The sequence below is a fragment of the Amia ocellicauda genome, chromosome 4, assembly GCF_036373705.1.
Source record: "Amia ocellicauda isolate fAmiCal2 chromosome 4, fAmiCal2.hap1, whole genome shotgun sequence".
NCBI lineage: Eukaryota > Metazoa > Chordata > Actinopteri > Amiiformes > Amiidae > Amia > Amia ocellicauda.
The window spans coordinates 15,700,620-15,726,169 of NC_089853.1; the positions used below are offsets into that span (position 1 = coordinate 15,700,620).

Consider the following 25,550-nt stretch of genomic DNA (forward strand, 5'->3'; position numbering starts at 1 on the left):
TGAAAAGTACTGAAAATACACTGTAATTTAATTTCTGTTTCATGGTACCCACAAACACACAACATTCCTTACCCCACATCCAAATTCTGAGAAGTCATGTTTACACCAACTGAAGCAGCCACTAAATAACATAAAAAAATGTTTCTTTATTGAGGGACTTTTGTTTTCTAAATAAATCATGCACTGGACCCAGGTTAGGGCAAAAACATTCACAAACAAAAAGTATTCGATTCAGATCAATTTAAAAACTTTAACAGTTAGAATGATGCTAAAATTCCTTCAAAAGGATTAACACAGCTATCCCAACAACAATATGTATACAATATTTATATCTATATATAAATCAATACTCTTCTTCAGAAAATACAAATCATTTTAGTCATAACATTTATAGACAGGTGATCCATCACATTTGTTGAAGATGTTGTTCTATATTTATTTTCCAAGAGACAGAAGTGAGAGGTGTATGCAGTTTATACCACTAGTGTGCCAGACATGATGAAAGACAAACAATAACATCTTATCCTTTAGTTAATCTCTCACACTTCTATGAGACAAATTACAAATTTATTACCAGGGTCATGACAGAGCAATTACATAGCGTGCACTAACATGAGTCACAACAATAAATATAAAAATACCATTAGTAAAAGTAATCCGAAAAATCATCGATTAAATAAATTGGAACCAACAGACAAGTAATGTTTTAGCAGTACTGTGACTGCAATCCCTGTCACCCTGCACACTCCAGATGTGTTTAAGCTTTCCATGGCAGGGTTTGCTTCTGAACTGATGACGCACCCTTAAATAAGACAAATAAAAAGTCTTGGGATGAACCATTATGCTGCAGAAATAAAATCATCTGATTTGGACCTATTTGCCAATTAAACATTGACTAACCAGTACTTGATGGAGGATCGCCATGGGTTAGAAGTCTTTTGGTTGGTTACACAGAGCTCAACGAGCACAATTCAAGAACTACTGTAATAACATCGGATAGATAGTCCATGACTAGAGCTAATCTGGGTCTGTGAAACCAGCTGTCCAAGTACTGGGTAAATCATCTGACAAATGGGTCCAAGATGAGCTAAATCCAGGCTATTGTCTTGGTTTGTTACCTTTACTGAGATGTTACAGATCACTGAAATTTGGCAACTTTAATAAATATATTTGAGGTACTGAGGTACATTTGAGTGCTGTTAACAACCAGAGCTCAGCTGTCTAATCTAAAGAAACGCACACTGGGTCAATTCATGAGTTTCAAACTTCAAATATCTGAATGGACCGAAAAATGAAAATGTTAATGGGAAGACTGGTCACCTCAATAACTCAGAGATCACCTGCATTTGTGCCTTCAGCCCTCAGGGACCAGGGTGTCCTTTATAGAGCAACCCCTTTGCTTAACTGATGAATAACTAACAAGTGTTGCCCGTCTTTGGAAGCTGATGGTTTAGGGGTGATCTGGAAAACGTACTGGACTGCAGCTCCCCAAGACCAGGGCTGGAGACCACTTCTGTATTGTACCCCAGCCCTGGGGACTGAGGCCAGTCTCAGAGAGTGGCGACCCCCTGCTCTCAGCTGGAGGTGGTGCTGCCCCGGCTGGGCAGCAGTGGCGCTCTGTTGGGCAGTCTCTGCAGGACTGCCCTGGCTGTGAGAGGACGGGCCGGGGACAGTGGCAAAGCTCCCTCTGGGGTCTTCACCGAGGAGCGGATAATGGGCTGGTGGCGGTCACTGTGTTTTACAGACGATCTCTCCGCCTGAGCACTGACACACAAAGCACACACAGAGGCCGGGCATTAGAGTACTATCATATGATATAAATGTGATGTTGTGTGGGGCATGAGAACAGAACAGAACTGATCGACTGGTCTTAGATTTGTGATGATCGACTAAGGACTAGTGTTTGTTAGTGGATGAGTTGTGTGTGTAGAGATTGACCTGTTTTATGTGTTTAGATGAGGCTCAAAGAGGAGTTTTGGTTTATGTTTTGTGTATGTCTGTTTTGCTTTACTTTCACCAGCGCACTATCAATAACAAATCACGTTTTTGCCCGGTATCCTGCCTTTGTGTTTCCTGAACCCCACCTTAGAGCCCAGATGCCGCGTCCAGCCCCACACAGCACTTGATTCATTGTCCCCTTGAATTTGTGCATTGTGTTGTGTATTTCTGATATATCATTCTACAATACATAACCTGAGCACTTTTCTGCAGTAGTAGTAGTACTACGATTATATAAGGAATTGTTCCTATATCCACTGTAACCTCAGCACTGAGAAGACAATTCAAATCAGAGATGTACCTGTGATTGCTGACCCCTATAGCTGCTGGTCCAGACTCTGGTCTGAGGGAGTCAGCGCCACTGCCAGGCCCCACTCTCCGGCCCTGCTGAGCTTTGTACCACTCTGTCTTGTGCTCTGGGCTTACTCTCTGTGGCTCCAGCAAAGTAACCTCCTCATCTGGGCACAGGGCCACAGCAGAGTCTCTGTACTGGGGGCTCTTCTGCTCCTGCTGTGAGACGGGGATCCGCAGACGTCTCGCCCCGGTCTCTGAGACCCTACGGACTGCAGGGGGCGCTGAGCGGGGGGGAGGGGGAGACGGAGACACTGGGGACACCGGCGATACAGACTGGCGCAGGACTTCAGGGGATGTGACCACTCTCTCTGATAGGATAGTTAAAGAATACATACATAGGTAATTACAAAAAATCCTATTAATTCAGTTTGTACCAATAGAAATAAAAAAAACAATCTAAATATTTACTGTCAAGATATTTTAAATAAACATTTTATTGTGTATCATCACTCTCAATGTACAGCATTAGTAAATTAAAAGGGAGTTTTTATTTAAGTGATATTTGGCCCAATTTGGCGATCAGGGGAACAATATTTGTAGTATTTGTTGTATACACATGTACTATTCAATCTGCCTTTTGCTTTCACCACAATGCATTGGTCCCTCAGAGTGCGAATCGGCTTTAATGTACAGCAACCTGCAGAGTTTGTGTCAGATTCGGTCTATCCCCACAGGCTTGTGTTCCGAGTCAATCCTAGCCTTGGTGTGTACACATTACCTGGGTAAGCGGATTGGCACTCAGGGGACTGGAAAGCGGAGTCTGGCGAGGCCCTGCTGGACCAGTCACTGCCGCAGGCTCCGCTGATCTCCCCTTCCTCACTGCAGTCACTGAGACTGCCGGCCCCCTCTTCCTCAGGACTGTGGGAGATCTTCAGAATCTGGGGCTCTCGCTCCTTTTGAATGGCTTCTAGACGTCTGTTATATATCCCAAAAACACAGTCACATAGAGAAGCCACTACATGACATACTGAGGTACTGCCACCTGCTCTGGAAACACATAATGCAATCATATGTATATACAATGTGTCAATTCCAAGATATTATGGGAATTAAACAATGGAAGGCATTGTTACTATTACTGGCACACAAGTGTACAAAAAACCCCATGTCAGGGAACTGGGCTTTTGGCATAGTGGGCTCAGAGGTGTGCCCAAGAGATGGCGGTTCAAATCCGAATAGGTGGGCTATGAGCGCACACTCTACAAAGGGCAATGCTTCAGAAAACAGAAAACTAGATGCTTGTAGTTAAGTGAACTAATAAGTACAAACACAACAATATAAATACAGTACTTGATGTGTTCTTTTCTCCACGTCCTAAGTTCGGCAAACAAATCCTCTCTGTTCTTGATTTCCAGGTCTTCGATGCTATAGGTGTGCTCTGGAATATACTTGTGCGGTGCCAGTGGGTCTGAGTGAAGTCTGGAAGAAAGCTGAGAGCACAGAACATGTGTCAAAACATGTCAGACTATCCGCAGAGCGGTAATACGACAATGGATTGGAATTACAAACTGTAAGGGTGTCCCGTGAAATCAAAGACATAAAAAAATATGAATTGAGGGAACACCAAATCCAAACATTGACCTACCACAAATCACGAATTACCAACTACCCCATGACGATTTCATTAGAAGAAAGTGTAGAAAGTGTCTTCTGTCAATAAACTGAATTGCGATAGGGTACTGGTTTGTATTTTGCAAATCGGCAGCCAGGTAAAAGTTTCGAATTTGGTCTAGGCCTCAGTCAAGATGGAATACATAATGACTCACTTAATGGCGGTACTCTAATGAAACACAATGAAAGCAGCACACACTATCCCAGTAAAGCGATGCAAAATGACCAATCATCTTTAATTGTGACACTGTTAGCTTTTTACACATAACCATATTCATCTATACATTTTACAGTGCTGAATATAATACACTTAAAAGGAAAAATGGACACTGTCCAGGTTTTTATATCAAAACCATATTCATTATGATTACAGTATGTCAGTATGCTCCACCCAAAAAGTTTGTACGCCAAAAAACTGCCACATAAAATAAGGCAGAGGGTAGTTGGTGCATTTACAGAATTAAAATGCATGTATTCTTTCTTATATTTGCTGTCTAAAAAGTTAAATTTTTGGATATTTATGTCTCTCCTTAACCTGGATTTAAATTTGTAGCTTTTATGCTCATAACTTACGTTCAGTTTCTGCCTCCGCGCGCAAAGAGCTTTTACAGGATTGCCACAAATTACCCTTCCGACACCTACGGCATAAATAAGATTCACACGTCAGAGGCTATGGTCTAATGAATGAGATGTGGTCAAATGACAGCAGGTGTGTTCAGGTTTGATTTGACATGAATTGGCCGTCAACTTCAGATGAATGAGCATCTGCACAAAACAAGCGCCAAGTCTGTTTTAGGGACATTTTCAGCCCATTATGAGACTAAGCAAAAATATTTAAAGAGTTTCAGTGAAATTAGCACACACTTTTCACTTTAGTCATTGCTCTCTTCATTTAACCAGTACTAAATTAAAACAATGATACACCACCATGTTAAGACTGAAGAGTCCTTGAATAGTTTGCTTACATTTTTGATATCTGGAAGCCACACTGTTGACCATGCAAAAATGTCCTCTGTGGTATAACAATTATTCATAAATTAGGTTTCATGAATGACCTACAGATTGCCTATAACAACCAATAACATGATGCGGGAAAACACTCAGCTAGATGTAGGCTACTTAGCCACCACAACCAAACTTAAATCATGTTATATGTCAAAATAAATAAAGTGTAGTAGTTCTTCAAACCCAATCTTCGAGTCCCAAAATCCTGGAGGTTTTCTATGCCTCCTAAAATCATGATTGGTGTTAGTCCTAGGAAAGGGGTTTAGTTCTGTTAGTGAATAACTAATTCAAATAACCAGAAGACCCTTGAAGAACTGATTTTGAAGAACAATGGCTTCATAGTATTATGGGGAATGTGAAGTTCTAAGTAGTGTCCCTGAATGATTCTATACATGCATACAGATGTTCTGAGCCCTATGGGGGATGATGGTCAATTGTAGTTAAGTCCAGTGTTGAAAAGAACGCTCACCATGGGTTAGACTGCTGGCATCCTGCTCGAGAGATGCCGTGTCGGATTCAGAGGAGCCTGGGCGAGAGCTGGGGGAGGAGAGGGGCCTGGCACTGCTGGGGCGGCTGGCACTGAGAGGCCTGGAAGTCGCCAAAACCCTGCAGGCCGAGCTGGGGCGACCGGTGCCTGGTCGCAGACCGGTGGAGGGCCTGCCAGAGATGGTGGCTTCAGCTTCTTCTATGAAGGAAAAACTGTGTATCACCATTGAGGAACTTCACTGTCCAGTATAACTGCCCATCACCTGTGAGTCTGAAAAGCTTTCCTTTTGACACACTCTTTAACACCAGCGCATGGCCACTGGGAAAAAAAAAAAGAGATCCCTCAGCACAGAGTACAGTGTTCCAGAGGTAAGAGTGCTCTTACCCTGTACATCCAGACCGTCTGGCCAGATGCTGTCCTTGATGGACTCTTTGACTATAACCCAGTCCTGGCTGGTGGTGCACCTGGATAGAAGGTCCATGCGATCAGCAGGGACATCATCCAGATACTGCAGCTGTGGAACCAGCTCTCTGACAGCGACCCGGTAGCTGTATTGCTGGGACTACACAGAAGAACACAAATCAACCCAGGTGCACCACATCAGAAGACAATGACAGCAGTTCTAAGCTGTTTCAAGCTGATAAGCCCCTTGCTTCTCAGCAGCCCTCACCTCCCTATTGGTCAGCTGCTAATGCTTTACGATCAATACTAAGTTTGGGCTGACAGTCTGCTCATCGGGTTTTCAGGGTTAAGACTGACTTGATGAACAGCACAAATCATGCTAGGGTTCCCACGACCACAGCGCAGAATACACTGAATTAAATTATCATTTGTTTAACTATCTAGAGGGATTTACATAGAAATGTATGTCAGATAAACCAAACAATTATTTGCATTTTTACAGAATTAACATTAAATGGGCACTAGAGGGCAGAATCTGTTCTATGAAAGTCACCCTGCCAGTACCATTCATTAGAACATATTTTGTAAGGAATTTTAATGTACATGTCAGGAAAATAATAATATATTTCTGGTACAGATGTATATTTTCTAAAACAATCAGACAAGCACATTTAGAATCATTCAAATGTTCTGTTAGCATTAACTTAGTTCACTGAACATGGTGAGTGAATGCACTGTCTATGCAATCTTGATTGATGATAAAGCAAGTTTAAAACAGATGCATGTGGTTTAATATAAAATCCAGAACAATTTGTGAAAAACTGAAGAAACCAACTCCCTTTGGGCCCTTCTTAATCAGGTTCTGCAACAGTAAATCTATAAATACTGTTTAGGAAAAATAAAAAGGGTTTATGTGTTTGTAGCTAATAATACGAAGACACCTTAACTGAGAGTGATGGGTTATATCAATTTATTTTAACTAGATAAAAAATGTGAACTTCCACAGTCGCAGCCCTGCTTTTAATGTCCTTTAATGCCAATGATAAAGGCAGAAAACATGTTGTCATGGTGGAACGTCACAGTGCCTCATGAAGAACAGAGCTAGGCGAATTCACAGGCTGAAATGAATCAATACAAATCAAAATGAACCGGAACACTGAAAGGTTTCAACCCAGAGGCATCACAAACAAAAACACCATTTTTAATTCCTAGGTTAACGTGTCAATTGTGTCATAAACCGCACTCTAACCTGTAGCTGATGATTTGCCATTGAATTCTGACACTCCTATGTCTAGTGTTTCCCCTTGTTGTGCACGTCTGTGGTAAGAGCTGACCACACTCAACCAACCCTATTACAAAGGAAGCCTTTCGCTAGATTAATGGCAGGAGGATAGAGGGAGCATGGAAGTGTTAAACGCATTATTTTCACAATAATACCGAGCAGGTGGGATGGAAACACCATCGCTGGCTTCTTCTGCTAATGACACGGCGCTCTGGGATTGAATTAGTGCTAAACTGCTTCCGTGCAGCTGTGACCAATTGTGGCTGAGAGACCCAAGAGCCTACAAGAAAGACCCGATCTCATTGTATTGTACTTCTGCCTCCTATACACCATAAACCTTATGCATATTCAAAGCCTTTCCCCTTTGAAATTGAAAATACAGCCCATCTTGGGCCGAGGAAGGCTAAGGCCTATCATGTTCAGTGTGGGATTTTCAATAAGAAGCCTGCTTAACACAATACATACATTCACAATATCTTCATCATTAATCTGCATATATCCTTCATTTTTGTTTATCCTAAATGTATTATTATTATGTGGGAATCCTTTATTTATTTATAACAATTTCATTACGTGTATAGCTTTTATTATTATCAAAGCATTTCCTAACCAAAGAAGCAAAGGATAAGATAAATACAAGAAGAAGGGTATGATATGCTGCATTATATCAATTTCATACACACTGCAAAATTTGCAAGCAGTGCAACTCCAACAACTACAGATGCTATACAATGACAGACATTTATAACAGAAATGTAATCATAGAAAACAATGATTGCTTCAAAACATCTTCATATTATGATAGACTTATTATTATATGGCATAATAATCACATATTATTATTATTATTATTATTATTATTATTAGACCTGCTGTGTTTGGTAATCTAAAAACAAGATTTATTTAATGTATTTTTCATGATTACATTACAATTCTAAACATCTGAGTGTTTAATTTTGGTGTAGCTGCAGCCAGTTGCCAAGAAGCAGGAATAGTTGATTCTTCACACTTGCATGGCAGATCAGACAGCGCTTTCATGTTCTAAAGTGAGTAATTGCATTTTGATGACCCGCTCTGCGAATTATCTCCAAAACCCACGAGGGTATCCGCAAAAGCTCATTGCCCAACTGATCAGAGTGCGCTGATGTATGGGTGAGCTTAGGCCTTTAATCTAATGAAGCAGCCCACTTTTTTTCTTCAGGGGTTTGAGGCGGGTTTGTATAAACCTGTCGGATGCTTTTGTAGGAAATTAAGATTAAGAGTCTCTGTGGGTTATTTTGTGTGTGTGCGTTTTTTCTTTTACAGAGTCTTATTTTGTCTTGGAGAAAAATATAAAATTAGCCACCGGTGATGAATGTGGCATCCGTGGCTTCAGCACGTTCAGTCATCTCATGTAAAAATAAAAATAAAAATTGGATTTTGTGAACGTCGATTTTTAAATGTATGTATTTTTTGCCTTCCCAGCGCAGAGAAATGGAGCTGAAGAGGACACAAGGAAACATCCTTGACTCGAGACAATAAATCTTCGACAGCATATCAAATCTCTCGGACCTCCTACACCCAATCTGAACAATGACTGCAGTCTATATATCATAGAGACAACTATACTGAAATATACTTTAAAATCCTGATTTATGGCCAATTTCTTTACCCAGCAGGGGAGGGGGGGCGAAGGCAATGCTAAGAAGCCATACTCTAGATACAAGAAGGTGTTTAATAGAAATCGTGCCTGCCTTCAGTGCTGAAAAGGTAATACTTCATAATAAAGAGGCGTACAATTATAGGTGAGTCAGCGCTGGGAAATGTTTAGAACACTACTCAATCTGAAGGTAGAAAATGGAGTGCATATCTTTCCCACTCAAAACCAGTCACACATGTCCCCCTGCTCATTCTGAAATTTCAATATTCATCTACCTGGTGATAGAATCTGTATCAAAAGGGAACTGATAAATCACGTGACTTGAGCATGACCATTTCACGTATAAGTCAATCCTCCCACTATCTCAGTACTTTCCTGCTGCACAACATATAGGCTATATAATTCCACTACAGAAGCACAATCACTGGTTTCTGAATGCAGGACTAGAAAAGGTTGATTGTATCCATCATACATACTATAGTAATCTATGTTCTGGTGGGCTTTGATTAATACATATATTTTTTAGTTCCAGTTCATTTAAACTATGATTATTATATTTTGACAGGATCCTTATGATCTGACACTCAAACTAAACAACTGTTGTCGGTTGTTGTTAATGTGTTTCATTTCTGAGGTGGATCATACAGCATTATTGCGTATTGTCACAAAGCAACACAACACATATCTTTATTAAACTCTGCTTACTATATTTTTTGGCTATATTTTTTTGGCACTACTGTTTTACTGTGACTTCTCCTATGCCCCCCCTTTTGAAAATTTCACTGTTATGTCTGCACTTGCACCTAAATTACACTCTAACAAAGAAGCGGATTATTATGCATTAATTCTCGTTACAGTTCATCCAATGTGCTCAGTTCTGACTTACTGAGAAGCTTGTATGGTGTTTTTTTTAGAAGGGTTTTGTCATGTTTGTTTTTTCCCCCATATAAAACCAGCTTGGCGTCAATATCAAAGCCAACGTGGCACTACTTGCTCTGAGACTCTTTTCCATGTCATCTCGACAATCTGGGATGTTTAATTCTCAGTGATACTCTGTGTTCAAGGCTCAAACTGTTATTTTTTATCGAGCCATCTGGTTCCCAAGTGCACAAAAAACGCCTCTGAGTGCCGGTACACTCGTATAGGCCCCTGCTAATCAGAGCCCCAAGTGAGGGTTGCCACAATTGCATCACTTCCTTCAAGGGAAGTCTAAATCTGGGCTGTCAGATTCTGTACTGGAGTGCTGTGTAGGTGTAAATGGGAACTGACTCCGACTGCATGGACAGATCTTGTTCTTGTTTTTCATATTTTTTCAGAGAAATAGAGGGGAAAGAGACAGAGGGAAAGAGGTTAAATGGTTCTAAAATGATTCTTGCATCAAAAGCAGGCACACTGGAAGGCCCAAAATAAACCCATAAGCAGATCCACAAGTCTGGTGTATTGTTTTTATCTGTATAAGAACTGAAGCATTATAAGGTGGACTCCTTACAAAGCAGGTCTGTATTGTTTTATTAGAAAATGACAGTGTTTAAATCAGTTAAAACTGATTCTTGAGATTCTATCTGCAGTATTTACAGTCTATTTGAACAAACCCATTCTGTGCCGTAATGAACCTTTTCTTATTTATCTGTGTTCACAGTCACACTACATTATCATAGAACAATTATGTGTTAGAAAATTTGAGATGCACTAAACTGTACAAAAACTGATCAAATTTCAGTGAAATCCCCATGCAAATACTAGGAGAAGGTCATGTGTTTCCTAACACAGCCGCTTTCCATTATGCTTAAGCTGCTGTAATTGTCATCATCCTCTCATGCATAATTACATCTAGAGGGAATATGCTTATTTTCTTGCCTTTGGAAAACCCTGGTGCTCCTCCTCAAAACTCATCTCTTCAGACTATTGTTACCAACATTGTGCTACCAGCACCGCTCTACAAAACATTCAGTTACTATTGATGGATGCTGTCCAATATTCGCATCACCGTCATGTACATTGTTACAGTATTTGAAAGCTGCCTATCAATTTATACTATAAGTGCCTTATTAGATAAACATGGCAGCGAAATCAATCAATCAATAAATATAACAACAACAACAACAACAACAACAACAACAACAATAATAATAATGATTCTGGTCCACATCCATCCACCATAGATAAATTATAGTTCACTGTTTAGTTCATGTCAGAGAAACAAAATGTCACCCAGGATTCCTTTTGATTCAGCTCAAGTGCTGCAAAGTGCCTTTACATCATTTCTGTCAGCCTATTGTCTAGGAGACAAGTCCTGTGAAACTGCACCGGAGCCTCTCTCGCTCTCTGGTGTGTAAAGGAGAGAAGCAGCTCAACTGTCCCCTGTGAGCGCTGAAGACTGTTTTGCACAGCATTAAAACACGATGATCTCATGCAGTCTCTGATCGATAACTGCGAGCAAGGACTGCTTTAAAATGATTACTAATTTTGGGCTGGGACCAAATGAATAGTCAGAGTGAGCATATACAGTAGACCAAGAGAAATGTAGTCACTATATTCTTAAAAATAAAAATCAGTTTCAAGCTAAACATGTCTGCGCTAAATTCACCCTGCAGTGAGAAACAGTTCCTTCTGGATTCACAGCACATTATGAGCAATTTAAACTCTTTCAATGCGCAGTCGAGATTGGTCTTTAAAAAAAAACAACAGTCGACTCACACTCTTGCTTTGAGCTCACAACTGCAGCGCCGAGTTCAGATGCACACAGATGTTGTGTGTAGTGTGTCAGTGCTATGGATCTTAAACTTCCCACTTTGATCTGTGATCATGGGTGACATGATTGCAGAAGGCAGAATTCTGTCATCCTGTTTTGAGACACTCGTGTACAACCACGTTCTTGTAGATTTTTTATTGCTCTACACCACTGCGTATATTGGAGCTGCTGTGTACCTCAGGGGAATCTGGATGTGGTCGTGAGCAGATTGGATTGCCTTCCAAGGTTAATGTGTTCAGCTGGCAGCACAGTCCCAGATACTGAACCTGGGTGATGTCATCGATGTTGTTCCCCTCCAGATCCAGAATCTCCAGGTTGTCCAGTAAGCTCACCTGACTCAGATCCGAAATGTCATTGTAGGCCAGGTACAGTTCCTAACAGGTAAAGCATCACATTAGACAACTTTTGCTTACATTTGAGACGGTGGTTAGAGGAAAATGCTCTATTTGTGAAGCAAGTTGTTGCAGTACACCAACAGACAGTGATAGTATATAGAGAGGTCCCAGCTGGGTTTCGGGTTTCTCAGGGAAGCTTGTGTAATTAAAATCCAATACTAACTAAACTCAACTTTGCCTAGGAGGAGAATCAAATCTTTGTCATTTCTAGTGTGATCAATTGTTTAAAAATATGTAATGCAAGAGTATTTAAAGGATATTACGAAAGATTACAAAGAAGCAGAAAACCTTAACACATTAGTATTGTCAGAAAGTGACATTATTTTATGTATTTTGTTTTTGAATGTACACTAGTACAAATTATTGCCAGAGTCTTAGTTAAGGGAGTCATCACTAAAACATAGTCATATTCATTATTGTTAAACCCCTCTGTTGTGACAGAGATCCAATTGTTTCATAACATTTTACTGTAAATTCATTAAATAAATCTTATCAAGGCTGTAGTTTGCTTTGTTGTAAACAATTTTGTTGAAATAAGTATTTTTGGTGACAACCGTAAGTTGCCCTGAGTGAGGGTGAGAAGATTTCTACTAAGAAATAAATAAGAGCAAATTAACACTGTGGGACTTTTGCAGTAATGAGAATGGACCACCATAAAAACAGCACTATTTACTTCTTCAAAATACCTTCAGAGAAGAGAACGAGGGTATCCCATCCAAGTCAGCCAGGCCACAGCGGGCCATCCATAAGACCTGCAGGTGGGAGAGGGTTGTTCCGAGGTCCCTGAGGAGACATTGCAGTAATGAGCAACGTACCTCCCTTCTCACACTGTCCTATTGATACCCCCCCCCCCCCCGTCCATATGGGCTCTCTTCCACTTCCTGTTATTTAACTTCGCAGGAAAGACATCACCGGTCAAGCATGTGGACCGGACTCTCTGAGGGTCGTCCTGGAGAAGATGATAGGCTGTCTGTCCGTCTGGTGAACACTATCCACTGCCCCCTTCGAGATGACGGGGGCGGCCCGAGGTTCTGCTGTGTATTGTTCATTGTCTCTAATCATCTGTTTGCTCGTACAACCTGGGTCTGCTCAGTGAACTGCATTCCCACTGGCATTAACCTCTCCATTAGAAGAAGGAAGTGTATTATTGCCATAAGCTGCGAAACACATGCCTTTTTTGGTGTGTAACAAGAAAACTGCCCAACTGACGCAGATTCTTTGATGTATGTATTTATTTTATCCCAAAGGAATAGCAGCACGGCAAAAGCAATTAGCTAGGGAAACTTGGAATGTTTAAGGGAGCTTGAATGAGACAGATCTCCTTTAAACAAGACTTACACCCAGTGTACTGTGAAAGAAAGAAATGAATGGCACTTGTAAGTGGAGATTACCAGCTTCAAAGTTGAACAGTCTGATAAGGGCTCTACAAAAGACACAACTCAAAGCAGAACAGGAGAAGGGAGAAGAATATGAGCCAGTAAGAGTGTCTTAACAGAAAAGACATCTCTGATGGGGTGACCATGACATTTGCTTGGGTAACTTCATTTACCATCAAAAATAAGACAGGCCAAAAGAATGAACATTACAACAAGGAAGGAAGATTGCCAACTTAAACTGGAAACGAGTTTCGGGAATATTCAGGGTGCTCATACTTGGAGATAGGGTATGGCCACTTATTGGCTCTGCTGAACAAACTGGACTGCCTCAGAAAACAGATGCAGCAATGAAGAGGATTTACAAAGAGGGGTAACTAAAAGTGAGGCCAGAGTGTGACATTGCAGCACCTCTCCTGTTTTCTAGTCCTTTGTGAGCTATGGTTCCCCAAAGTGCTTCCTTGTGCAATACCAATACCATCTTCCTGGATTACCCAAGTATCTCTGTAGAGCAGGGATTGTTTTGAAACAGGCACAGAGAGATGTCTGCAGTGAGCATTGTTGGCTGTCTTTCACCCATGCTTTCCAATGAGACTGATGAGCTCACATGTGCATAGTTCAAGCAATAGGGCTACTTTTGGGCACCTCCAGCATTACTCAGTATGTGTCAGCTTTTTCAAAAAGGCTGCTTACTATACTTGTTAATGACATGCATTTCTCCTCATTGATACAAGCTTACTTTATGACTTGCAAGAAACCATGTGCTATTTTCCCCTCCCTGAACTAGCCTTGTGGAGCCATGATTAATCTCATACAAAAAACAGCTAATTTCAGCCCTTCTTTAAAGAAATTGAACTAAAATTGGCTGTGGAACTGAAAAAGCAAAGCAGTGCTACGATATCAGGTTGTGAAGGAAAACTAGCCTGGGTAAATGCAAGCTTCCTCTGCTTTCCCTATGCAATGTGTAATATACACTCACCTAAAGGATTATTAGGAACACCATACTAATACTGTGTTTGACCCCCTTTCGCCTTCAGAACTGCCTTAATTCTACGTGGCATTGATTCAACAAGGTGCTGAAAGCATTCTTTAGAAATGTTGGCCCATATTGATAGGATAGCATCTTGCAGTTGATGGAGATTTGTGGGATGCACATCCAGGGTACGAAGCTCCCGTTCCACCACATCCCAAAGATGCTCTATTGGGTTGAGATCTGGTGACTGTGGGGGGCAGTTTAGTACAGTGAACTCATTGTCATGTTCAAGAAACCAATTTGAAATGATTCCACCTTTGTGACATGGTGCATTATCCTGCTGGAAGTAGCCATTAGAGGATAGGTACATGGTGGTCATAAAGGGATGGACATGGTCAGAAACAATGCTCAGGTAGGCCGTGGCATTTAAACGATGCCCAATTGGCACTAAGGGGCCTAAAGTGTGCCAAGAAAACATCCCCCACACCATTACACCACCACCACCAGCCTGCACAGTGGTAACAAGGCATGATGGACCCATGTTCTCATTCTGTTTACGCCAAATTCTGACTCTACCATCTGAATGTCTCAACAGAAATCGAGACTCATCAGACCAGGCAACATTTTTCCAGTCTTCAACTTTCCAATTATGGTGAGCTTGTGCAAATTGTAGCCTCTTTTTCCTATTTGTAGTGGAGATGAGTGGTACCCGGTGGGGTCTTCTGCTGTTGTAGCCCATCCGCCTCAAGGTTGTACGTGTTGTGGCTTCACAAATGCTTTGCTGCATACCTCGGTTGTAACGAGTGGTCATTTCAGTCAAAGTTGCTCTTCTATCAGCTTGAATCAGTCGGCCCATTCTCCTCTGACCTCTAGCATCAACAAGGCATTTTCGCCCACAGGACTGCCGCATACTGGATGTTTTTCCCTTTTCACACCATTCTTTGTAAACCCTAGAAATGGTTGTGCGTGAAAATCCCAGTAACTGAGCAGATTGTGAAATACTCAGACCGGCCCGTCTGGCACCAACAACCATGCCACGCTCAAAATTGCTTAAATCACCTTTCTTTCCCATTCAGACATTCAGTTTGGAGTTCAGGAGATTGTCTTGACCAGGACCACACCCCTAAATGCATTGAAGCAACTGCCATGTGATTGGTTGGTTAGATAATTGCATTAATGAGAAATTGAACAGGTGTTCCTAATAATCCTTTAGGTGAGTGTACACTACCATTCAAAAGTTTGGGGTCACTTAGACATTTCCTTCAAAAGAAAAGCAAATTTTTGGTCCATTAATATAACATCAAATTGATCAGAAATACAGTTTTTCTGGTATATTTATTCTATTGTAGCTGGAAACTGCTGATTTGTAATGGAATATCAACATATAGATATATACAGTCCTGTGTTCCACTGGCACGTTGTGTTTGCAAATCCAAGTTTATAATTTTAAAAGGCTAATTGATCATTAGAAAACCCTTTTGCAATTATGTTAGCACAGCTGATTAAAGAAGCAATACACCTGGCCTTTTTTAGACTAGTTGAGTATCTGGAGCATCAGCAATTGTGGCTTTGATTACAGGCTCAAAATGGCTAGAAACAAAGAACTTAATTCTGAAACTCATCAGTCTATTCTTGTTCTTGGAAATGAAGGCTATTCCATGTGAGAAATTAGCAAGAAACTGAAGATCTCGTACAACCCTGTGTACTATTCCCTTCACAGAACAGCGCAAACTGGCTCTAACCAGAATAGAAACAGGCGTGGGAGGCCCCGGTGCACAACTGAGCAAGAGGACAAATACATTACAGTGTCTAGTTTGACAAACAGGCACCTCACAGGTCCTCAACTGGCAGCTTCATTAAATAGTACCGCAAAACACCAGTCTCAACGTCAACAGTGAAGAGGCGACTCCGGGAAGCTGGACTTCTAGGCAGAGTTGCAATGAAAAAGCCTCTCAGACTGGCCAATAAAAAGAAAAGATTAAGATGGGCAAAACAACACAGACATTGGACAGAGGAAGACTGAAAAAAAGTGTTATGGACAGACGAATCTAAGTTTGAGGTGTTCGGATCACAAAGAACAACATTCTTGAGACGCAGACCAAATGAAAAGATGGAGGAGTATGGGCTCAAATTAGCGCCATAAGTATCGCATTAAAAAAAAAAGTTGTAAACAAAAAAAACTTGAGAAAAAATTGATGTTGAGATCAAAAAAAAATCGAATGAAAAATGTATAGAATTGTAAACAAAAAAAAAATGTATCGAAAGCAAAAAAAAAAAACCATAGCAAAACTCGTCTGCAGTGGCTGTCTTTGCTTGCGATGCTGCAATTTTTGTTTTCGCCGCCGGTTTCTTTGCTTTCAATTGATTTTTTTTCGTTTACGAGTTTTGGCGCTGTTTTGGGCGGGATTTCCATGGAGGCGTGGATCACGTGTATCCATTGGTCCAGGTAGTTTGAGTGACGGTTCTTCCTGACCCAATCAGTGATCAGGTGGGCTGGTCTGACAGTCACTCTGCAACACATCTGACTTCAGCGCTGACTGACCCAGACTGAGTGGAGCAACTACATAGAATTTAATTATTAACAAAGCATGCTTTTAATAAAAGTTGTGGACAATCGCTTTCTATATATTACATGTGTTTATTTCATACAGCCTTTATTCGCATCTTTATCAATGGCGCCAGTAATTTTGTAGGTGACTGTGCATATATATATATATATATATATATATATATATATATATATATATATATATATATATATATAGTGTGTATGTGTGTGTGTGCGTTTCTTACCTAAACATAAACTGGAACATCACATGCTCTTAATGAATACGATGCCCCCCATTTGCCTCTTGCTAACGTGATGTACATCAGTCTGGCGCTGTGTGATCTTGTGCCTCGGTTCCGCTGGCTTAAGCGCCGGAGTCGCAGAGCTGTGTCTGTAAAGCAGGCCGCAGTGAATCCGTCCCTCTGATGAGCAGCAGTTTGTGTTTGTGTTAAAGACAGAGACAGAGACACTGCGAGCGACACAGCCTGACGAGAGAGGACTTGTGTGTCTGTTTTATTATTTGTGCTTTACATGCTTGTAAGCAGCGTAATAAACACGCGTTTCTGTTCAGAGATACCAGGAAGAGCTGCAAGTGTAGACAACATTATATTCAGACAAGCATGTTCCCATAAGAATACGTTTCCATGTGAACAATAATACTAAATAGCGAATATGTACTGTTATTATTATCGTCATCATTTGTGCTAGTATAGATGTATTTTAAACGGCACAGCGCGACTCCCTAAATGTATTACTCTTACTACAGATTTGTAATGCTATTTGCCGTCTTATTAATAATGTACTTATCAGACGTCCTTAACCCGGGAAAGTTACAGTTGAAACAAAATCCACACGTTTCACATTAATCATCCGGATACAATATAGCAGCTTTAATTGAACTAAAGTGCGCGTCTCAGTCATGGCGTTCATGGACGCATTTATTAATCCAGTCCTTAATGTTTTAGAGGGAAACCCAGATCTGCTGTATTAATTTATTCATTAATGTATCTTGTAAATGGACACGTTAACTGAATCGTGTTCGCCTTCATACTGATTGTCCTGAACACATTCACACACACAGCCTGAACACCGGCCAGCTGTCATACAGTATTAATACTATAGGATTATTATCCTTCAGTTTATTGTAACTAGTCTGTGAATCACAGCGTTTAATGCACTGATATGAACTGTATCAGTCATTGTCTCTGTACGTGGATTTCACTCCATGCTGCTAATAAAGCTGTAATTTCTTCGTGATCGCACTCGGCACTTGAGATTATATCTTCCGACACAATGTGTCTGCTGTCCTCCTGTGTCTCAAGTCAAACACACACCGCGGCTCCTGATAGTGAATCGTGTCCTCAGTGGACAGATATTGAACCTCCACTAAACACGGCGCGTCCGGAGCCTCAGCCAGAGGAAACGGGGCATAAGCGGCCGTGTTTTGTGGAGGTTAAATATCTGCTGCTGGACGCGCCGTGTTTTGTGGCCGGTTAACTTGCTGCTGCTGGACGTGTCCGTAAGCGTCCGTCCCACTGAGGACATGATTCACTATCAGAATTGGAGGTGTGTGTTTTTGTTTTGTTTACAATTTTTTTTTTGAATGCGATACTTATGGTGCTAATTTGAGCCGATAGAGGAGTGCTTGATGCAACAGGACAATGACCCAAAGCACAGCTCCACACTATGCAAGAACTATTTAGGGATGAAGCAGTCAGCTGGTATTCTGTCTGTATTGGAGCGGTCAGCACAGTCACCGCATCTCTACCCTATTGAGCTGTTGTGGGAGCAGCTTGACTGTATGGTACGTAAGAAGTGCCCATCAGGCCAATTCAACTTGTGGGAGGTGCTTCAGGAAGCATGGGGTGAAATCTCTTCAGATTACCTCAACAAATTGACAACTAGAATGCCAAAGGTCTGCAAGGCTATACTTGCTGCAAATGGAGGATTCTTTGACGAAAGCAAAGTTTGAAGGACACAATTATTATTTCAATTAAAAATCATTATTTCTAACCTTGTCAATGACTATATTTCCTATTCATTTAGATATTTTTCCTATTCAAACTCATTTGATGTATGTTTTCATGGAAAACAAGGACATTTATAAGTGACCCCAAACTTTTGAACAGTAGTGTACATGTAAGCACATGATTTATGGTACGCTGTGTAGCAAGAAGGCAGAAAAAGAGAATTCTACTTTAGCTGCTCCTCCTGTACAAAGAATGTTACAGGCCCCTACTCGCCCCCATGTGCTGATGTTCACCTGTACAACATCTGCAATGAGACATTACAATTCCTGCATGCGCTCACCAACAAAGAGTCACGATAAGACCGCAGACTGCGTTTATGCCATTAGCTTTCTTAAAGGCCAAAAACCACGTAAAACGTTCCTGGGATCTCAAAAAGCGCATTGAGGCTCCAGTGCAAATGATGAATGTGGTTGCCTTGGGAGAATGTGTCTGGTCTTGAACAGAGTGATTGGTAAAACAAAATAAAATAAAAAAATCACAGACACTTTTGAAAGCGCATTATGTTTCACAATTCATGGATTACCTCAGAAACAAAATATATTTCTGTGGTTCCCCCTATTATGTTTCTGAACAGGTAGGTTATTGTCCAACTGAAACCACAATGATTTTTTTTAATTTCTAACTTATGTACGCAACATACAAATGCATCAGTTTAATGTCAAAAATAGTGTACAAGTATTTGAGAAAGGCCAGAGAGCTCACACTCATTCAGAGCTGCCAGAGTAGTTCATGTCTTTGTAGAAAACTTCTCAAACATGAATCGGTTCATAAAGACAGTACAGAGGGACACCAACAACTACACTTCATAAAACTATGTCAGATTTCCCAGAAAATTCTATTTTCTAGCCACTGCATACAGGTGACAATATAGTTCCAAAGCGGCTAGATTGCAAATTTTTGTATAGTTAATGTCCATAGTAAAACCTGTTTAAATAACATGGATCAGCTTTTGTGGGATTAGATGTTTTGTAGTATAAGGAGCAAAAAAATATTCTAGAAAGTAAAGATGCAATTCTGTGAATAAAAATTACTTAAAAGGCATGTGTTCTCAGATAAATATAAACCATACTGTAAATGCTACATTTTTATTTAGTTTGGGTTACTTCACTTACAAAGTCTAAGAGTCATTAACAATAGGCCCTCAATAACCATTAACATTAGTTTACTGGATTCCACTTTAGGGATTTATAGTCCCCAAGTGTTACCTCTGTGGATCATTAAGGTGCAACTAAATGTGCCTCTCAGCAGAATGCTCCGTGATTATCTTACCTCACAGACACTATCAGACTGTTGTTCATCTTCAGTTGGATAAGGCTGGGCAAATAGATACCTGTAAGATTTCAAGATCAGGAAGCATTTCTTAAATATCATAAACACGCAATGACTCAAGTGAAAATAGATCACCCCTGGCATTTCTTTATACATTCTTCAGATGCCTGCACATCTTGATCACCATGAAATAGACCAAGTTACTACCAATTGCACCATTAAAGTAAATCTCTTACATCTGCATCTTTCCTGTTTGTCCAGGTGGAACAAACAAAACATTTTCTTCAGTTTGCAGTAACAGATAGGAGCCAGGTGACCTCACCAGCAAAACCCAAAATTTGTTTATATTCATTCTCATTTCCAGGTTTACATTTTCCATAACATAAAATATTGCTCATATAAAGGGAACAGTTTTACCCATAAAACACATTATTAAACACTGGATGTTGGAAACATTCTTCTTCTTCTTGTCTCTCAAACCTTATTGCCTTAAATGTTGCCTACATTGTAACTTTTTAATGGGTTTTATACAGTGCTTCAGGGATCTATACTGTAAAGTAATGTTTTGTATTCTGAAAGCTATGCAGGTATTGTCTTGCTCCTCCAAAGACATGTAGTCTTCGACTCGTTCTACGTTTTAAAATAAAGCTGGGGATATTTCTCACCAAAGTTGCCCAGAGTGTTTTCTCGGGTGTCCACACACATGTCCAGGACTTTTACTTGTTGTAGATCTTCTGTCCCTGTCAAGGCTTGCTGAGGAAGAGAGCAGATACAGATACAGATGAAAACAGATGCAGTCATGAACTGGTTTGCTGAGTTGCTGCAATATTATTGATCATCGATGTGTCATTGCTATAGTGAAAAACAAAAATAAATACAAAAAACAGCAAAAGTTGTTTACATCCCCATGAAAGGATACTAATACTTAAGGATCCACTAAAAATCTGCAAATTAGAAATTCCCTGACATTCCATAAAGTAGTACTGAAATGTCTCTGGTGTGCTTAAATGTTTGTTTACTTTATCATTCTTAAATTGCATTGTTTGTTCATTACTATAGTGGTGCAATTTCAGTTAGTTAGATCATTATAATGCAGTGGGACTATTGTGATTGCAGCTCCTCAATGTATCCGGATATTCTGTGCTACACCTAATTCAAGTACACAGGTTACATTGTACAGAATGTTTCCTTTGTGTAATTGAATATGTAGGCTTCCATTTTTTATGGACATGAAACTGAACTGTCACTTATGGCAAATAAAAGGTCTTGTTTTACATTACACATTGATTCTACCCATACTACCCCTACCCAGATTGCTATTGGTTTATGCCATGTGAAATACTGTTGACCACTGAAAGCTTAAAATTAAATTAATAGACAAATCAATAAGTCTGGTGGACTGGTGTCTTGTACATAGTATACCCTCCCATGCACCCTGTGTCTTCCAGGTGAGACTCTGGCTCACCCTGAACTGGATAGAGCATGTATTGAAAAGGCATGGATGGGTCAGATAAATAAATAAATAAATAAATAAATAACATTGAATATATTCCTGGAATTAATGCAATTATTCACTGGTACAAACCAGTGGAGCACATGAAGTGTTAATAAAACGGTAAATCAATTGATATTAACAAACAGTAGTGGACTTAAATTGATTTAATCATATTGCAAACACAAAATAAAGTTCCAAGTTTGACATCCATCCACTGGAAATACTTACTCTATAGACCATAGTGCAGTCTGTGAATGGAGGTTACCAAACTGAAGCTCACAGCTGCGACTTGACTATTATTATTTTATTCTTCATGTAGTATAATATTTACAAATCGCACCTGCATCCCCACCACCAATCGTTTAGCTGTCAGAAATATTAATCTCCAAAGAGAGACTTTAATTTCTAAAATCGACACTGGAAGACAATAAATCCTTGCTGTGAAATATATCAGCCTACTGTGCCTTTTAAGATTCATTCACTAATGTGGAACAGTACTGCATGCCTTACGGCTTGCTATCGGCAGAGCAAGGTAGTGGACTGATAATAAATCACATCGCCCAACGGCTAAATGCCCAGATCTCTATCGCTGTACTCAGCTGTCCTTAGTCCCCAGAAAGCAATTTTACACAAGTGGCTAATGGCATCCCCACTCCAGCACTTCTGAACTTGATTCATAAGTTGATTTTTTTTTTAAAAAAGACAGTGAGGGATCTCTGTTAATAGAAAAGGGGACAAATAAACACACTAAAACATCAGTGTACTGAAAGAGGCTGAAAGAGTATGTCGTTTCACCTCCGTTGAATATTATTATAATACATTAATGGGGAGAGCAGTTTTCCAGTGCTTTAATGTAACTTTCTACAGCTTCAAGGTTAACAAATGATAATCCCAGACATACACTGGCCAAACATTGTATTTGAGTGTCTTCGTCCCCCGTGAGACAAATAGGTAAAAAGGCTAATGGATTTTTTTTTTTACTTCACCACTGTAAGGAATCCCGCTGTAGTGTTCAAACACTGTAACTCTAATATGTTTAACAGATTTAGCTTGATCTTATGGTTTTTGGATAATGGTGGCAAAATACCAAGAAGATCTTTTTAGAAGAGTTACCATGAGAGAAATAGCTCAATTTTCACAACAGAAATAGGATTGTGAAACAATAATGCTTTTTTGCCAACACCTACGAGTTTTCTTTTCACTGCTCACATGCTGATGAGATTTAAATCTCAAATGTTAAGAGATCATTTACATCAAGAGCTTGACTTGAACAAGTCACCTGCTTGATCAATCATTAATGTGTGTTCCCAGTCCATGGATAGGGTGATTAAGGGTCTATAAAACTAACTGAATTGGAGATCTCCAGATCGGGGCCAGAAGATGGCTGCTCTAACAGCGGTTGTGAGCACTTACTTTGGGTGCTGGATCTTTAACAATTCATATGAAATAATACTGGACACAAAAAAAGCAATAAACAATAAACGTTCTACCTGGGTAAATTACTCTAAATATAATCAATCCAGTCAGTAGTTTAAATGAGTTCATGGATTACGAAGGGATTGTTCAATCTTTACCAGTTTGTCTGGAGTCAGATACTGCTCCACTAGCAGGTCGGTGTCTTCGTAAACCAGAGGGCTGGGGTTCAGCCGGTCTGATCCCGTGAACTCTGTCACCCTCATCCGTGCTGTGACAGGCCGCATAGTGGACAGACAATCCTGCATCACACTACTGCAGTACCTGTCTTTGGACAATAAAAAATACGGGGTAACTCAGACACATGCGTCTTTATGCAACATTTACCCAAGGAATACAAAATCTCCATCAAAAAGAAAGCCTATGTTTTTTTGTTTTCTAATCCGCCCTTATGTAGGTTTACCCTAGTACATTTGCCATAGGATTCTTGAACTTCCAATGTGGTTTAACTGTAGGATTATCATAGTTTACACTGGTATCCTATATGTTCTGCATGGCATCACTGTGCTTTACAACACTGGACCCCGGGAATTCCATGATAATTACTTCGAACTAAGGCATGTTTGCTATGGGAGTCCATGGTTTACTCATGGCAGACTGTGGTTAAGTACACTGAAGGCATGTTCAAACCATAAGAAGCCACTGTAAAACCAGGATAAACTTGCATAAGGTCATAAGGTTTAGAATATCCTCTGTATCTCATTCCGCTATTAATGGATTCATTTAAGCAAATACTTGCTAACCATGACTGAATTAAACCCCTAAGTCTAATGCAGGTCATGACTGAAATATATATATAAACCCTGAAGGATTGTGGCCTTCAAGGGCTGAATTTGAAGAACACAGGCCTATGACTGTGAATAATACTTTTAAACCTTGACAAAGCACTTCAGCTTCTCAATATCACATAACATTATGGTTATCGTGAACATCGCTGGAAAATGAAAAATAAAGTGTCTATGTACTGTGATAAAGTCACCACTTAAACCAATTAAATCTGAAAGCATGTGCTATGAGATCCTGATTATTTGAAAATAAGAAGCTTTAACTGTGTGATGATGTGTAGGTCGTTGCTGATTTTGCACAAGTCAGTTTCGTTTGCCATTCCCAGATGCTTCCCAAAGCGTAAAAACAAATAGAATTATTTGGATTGTTATATATCCATTATAAAACTGGTCAAATGCTCTATATTGTTGTTTAATATAGATTGATAAACAGTAATGACTTCCAAAAATCATTTAATGGTTTTGAAGAATGAAGAAATACAGGTAAATCTCTGGCATCAAATTCTTGTCTTGTTATTCCAAAGTTGCACACAGTTTATCATTTGTCTATTTGGAATTTAGGAATGCTGGGTAAGATTATTTTTTCCTGCTCACAGGTGATGAATCCTGTATGTGTATAGCCTAAAACAATGTATACCAATATTGGTGGTATAATCTTGGGAGATTTAAAAATCTGGTTCTTTCTCAGATGGATCACTACCATTGGATTGATCTGATTAATGGATCAATCATCTTGTGTATATGCTGCTAAGAAAAAAGGAAACCATCAGATTATATATGTAAATGAATGATGGGTACATTATATTGATAAGAAAAACTATTTTTTCTCCATTTAAATTCCATTCCAAATCGACAATAAGTAGGTGTGATTAAGTAGATGTAATAAGTAAGTGAAATTAATTTAAATGACACTTTTAATGCTCTTCACAAAAACAGATAACTATATATCAGTGTTTCACATAAGAATAGGGACACTAGTGTACAGCCAACATAACCGATCATATACCATACATGTCGCAGTTATACACACATCATTACATCATATCAATCAAACTGAAATTAGACGCGCATTGCCTGTAACATGTTAATATTTTAAGCAAACACCAATCTAAATTTGATCATTAACATGTTCTTTGTTTGCGTATTATGAATAGCTTACATGAGAATACATGACACAAGGACTTGTTAAATTTTCCGCATTGCTTTTATATTTATGAGAAACAATACATCAAAAAACAAATGAACGTACACAGTTCACCAAGAACCCTGAAGCACATGTGGCGTGCAGTGCTTACTGCCAGTCACGAAATCTGCACATCTGCTCCATAATATGAAATACTACTAAACAAAATAGACATATACAATTGTCTTACCTTACAAATTCAAAGTCAAGCTAACGCATTTTATTGTCATATCAGTATGAGATGTGTGGCTATACTCGTTTGGTTAGCAACAGGATTTGACTTCCTGGAGACTGGGGCACGCAATGCTTCATGGGAGGTGTAGTCTTACACCCAGCAATGCACGATGAAGAAAGCGATTTTCTGGATCTCATAATTAAATATAGCTGTGCGTTTTAGCAACCGTATCAAGTAGGAAGTGTTACAAAACATGAACACGAATGAAAGTCTCATTGATCGACTGGTGAACCTAAAATTAAATGAATGGACAAAAATGAT

The 25,550-nt window shown here is 39.8% G+C and overlaps 1 protein-coding gene across 2 annotated transcripts; it reads right to left on the reverse strand.

Annotated features, from left to right (window-relative positions):
• Nucleotides 1–126: 126 nt before the first annotated feature.
• Nucleotides 127–25,322, reverse strand: lrrc56 (leucine rich repeat containing 56). Of its 2 annotated transcripts, none has more exons than XM_066701093.1 (13): nt 25,245–25,322; nt 23,188–23,350; nt 20,784–20,871; nt 20,119–20,179; nt 12,612–12,708; nt 11,707–11,904; nt 5,840–6,017; nt 5,438–5,653; nt 4,537–4,601; nt 3,643–3,782; nt 3,071–3,267; nt 2,300–2,660; nt 127–1,764 (listed from the first exon to the last, which is right to left on the reverse strand). In XM_066701093.1, the coding sequence occupies exons 2-13, from the start codon at nt 23,332–23,334 to the stop codon at nt 1,575–1,577; spliced, it is 1,938 nt and encodes a 645-aa protein (XP_066557190.1). In that variant the 5' UTR covers nt 23,335–23,350; nt 25,245–25,322; the 3' UTR covers nt 127–1,574. The 2 variants fall into 2 exon arrangements, with proteins under 2 accessions (XP_066557190.1, XP_066557189.1); XM_066701092.1 differs by having other exon boundaries at nt 23,188–23,354.
• Nucleotides 25,323–25,550: the final 228 nt, after the last annotated feature.

Excerpts from the sequence above, each read along its gene's own strand:
- lrrc56 (XM_066701093.1), bottom strand. The coding sequence starts at position 23,334 with ATGCAGGATTGTCTGTCCACTATGCGGCCTGTCACAGCACGGATGAGG. Across the intron at positions 20,872-23,187 it reads ATCTGACTCCAGACAAACTG|CAAGCCTTGACAGGGACAGA; the intron begins GTAAAGATTGAA and ends TCTCTTCCTCAG. Across the intron at positions 1,765-2,299 it reads ATAGGGGTCAGCAATCACAG|TGCTCAGGCGGAGAGATCGT; the intron begins GTACATCTCTGA and ends TTTGTGTGTCAG.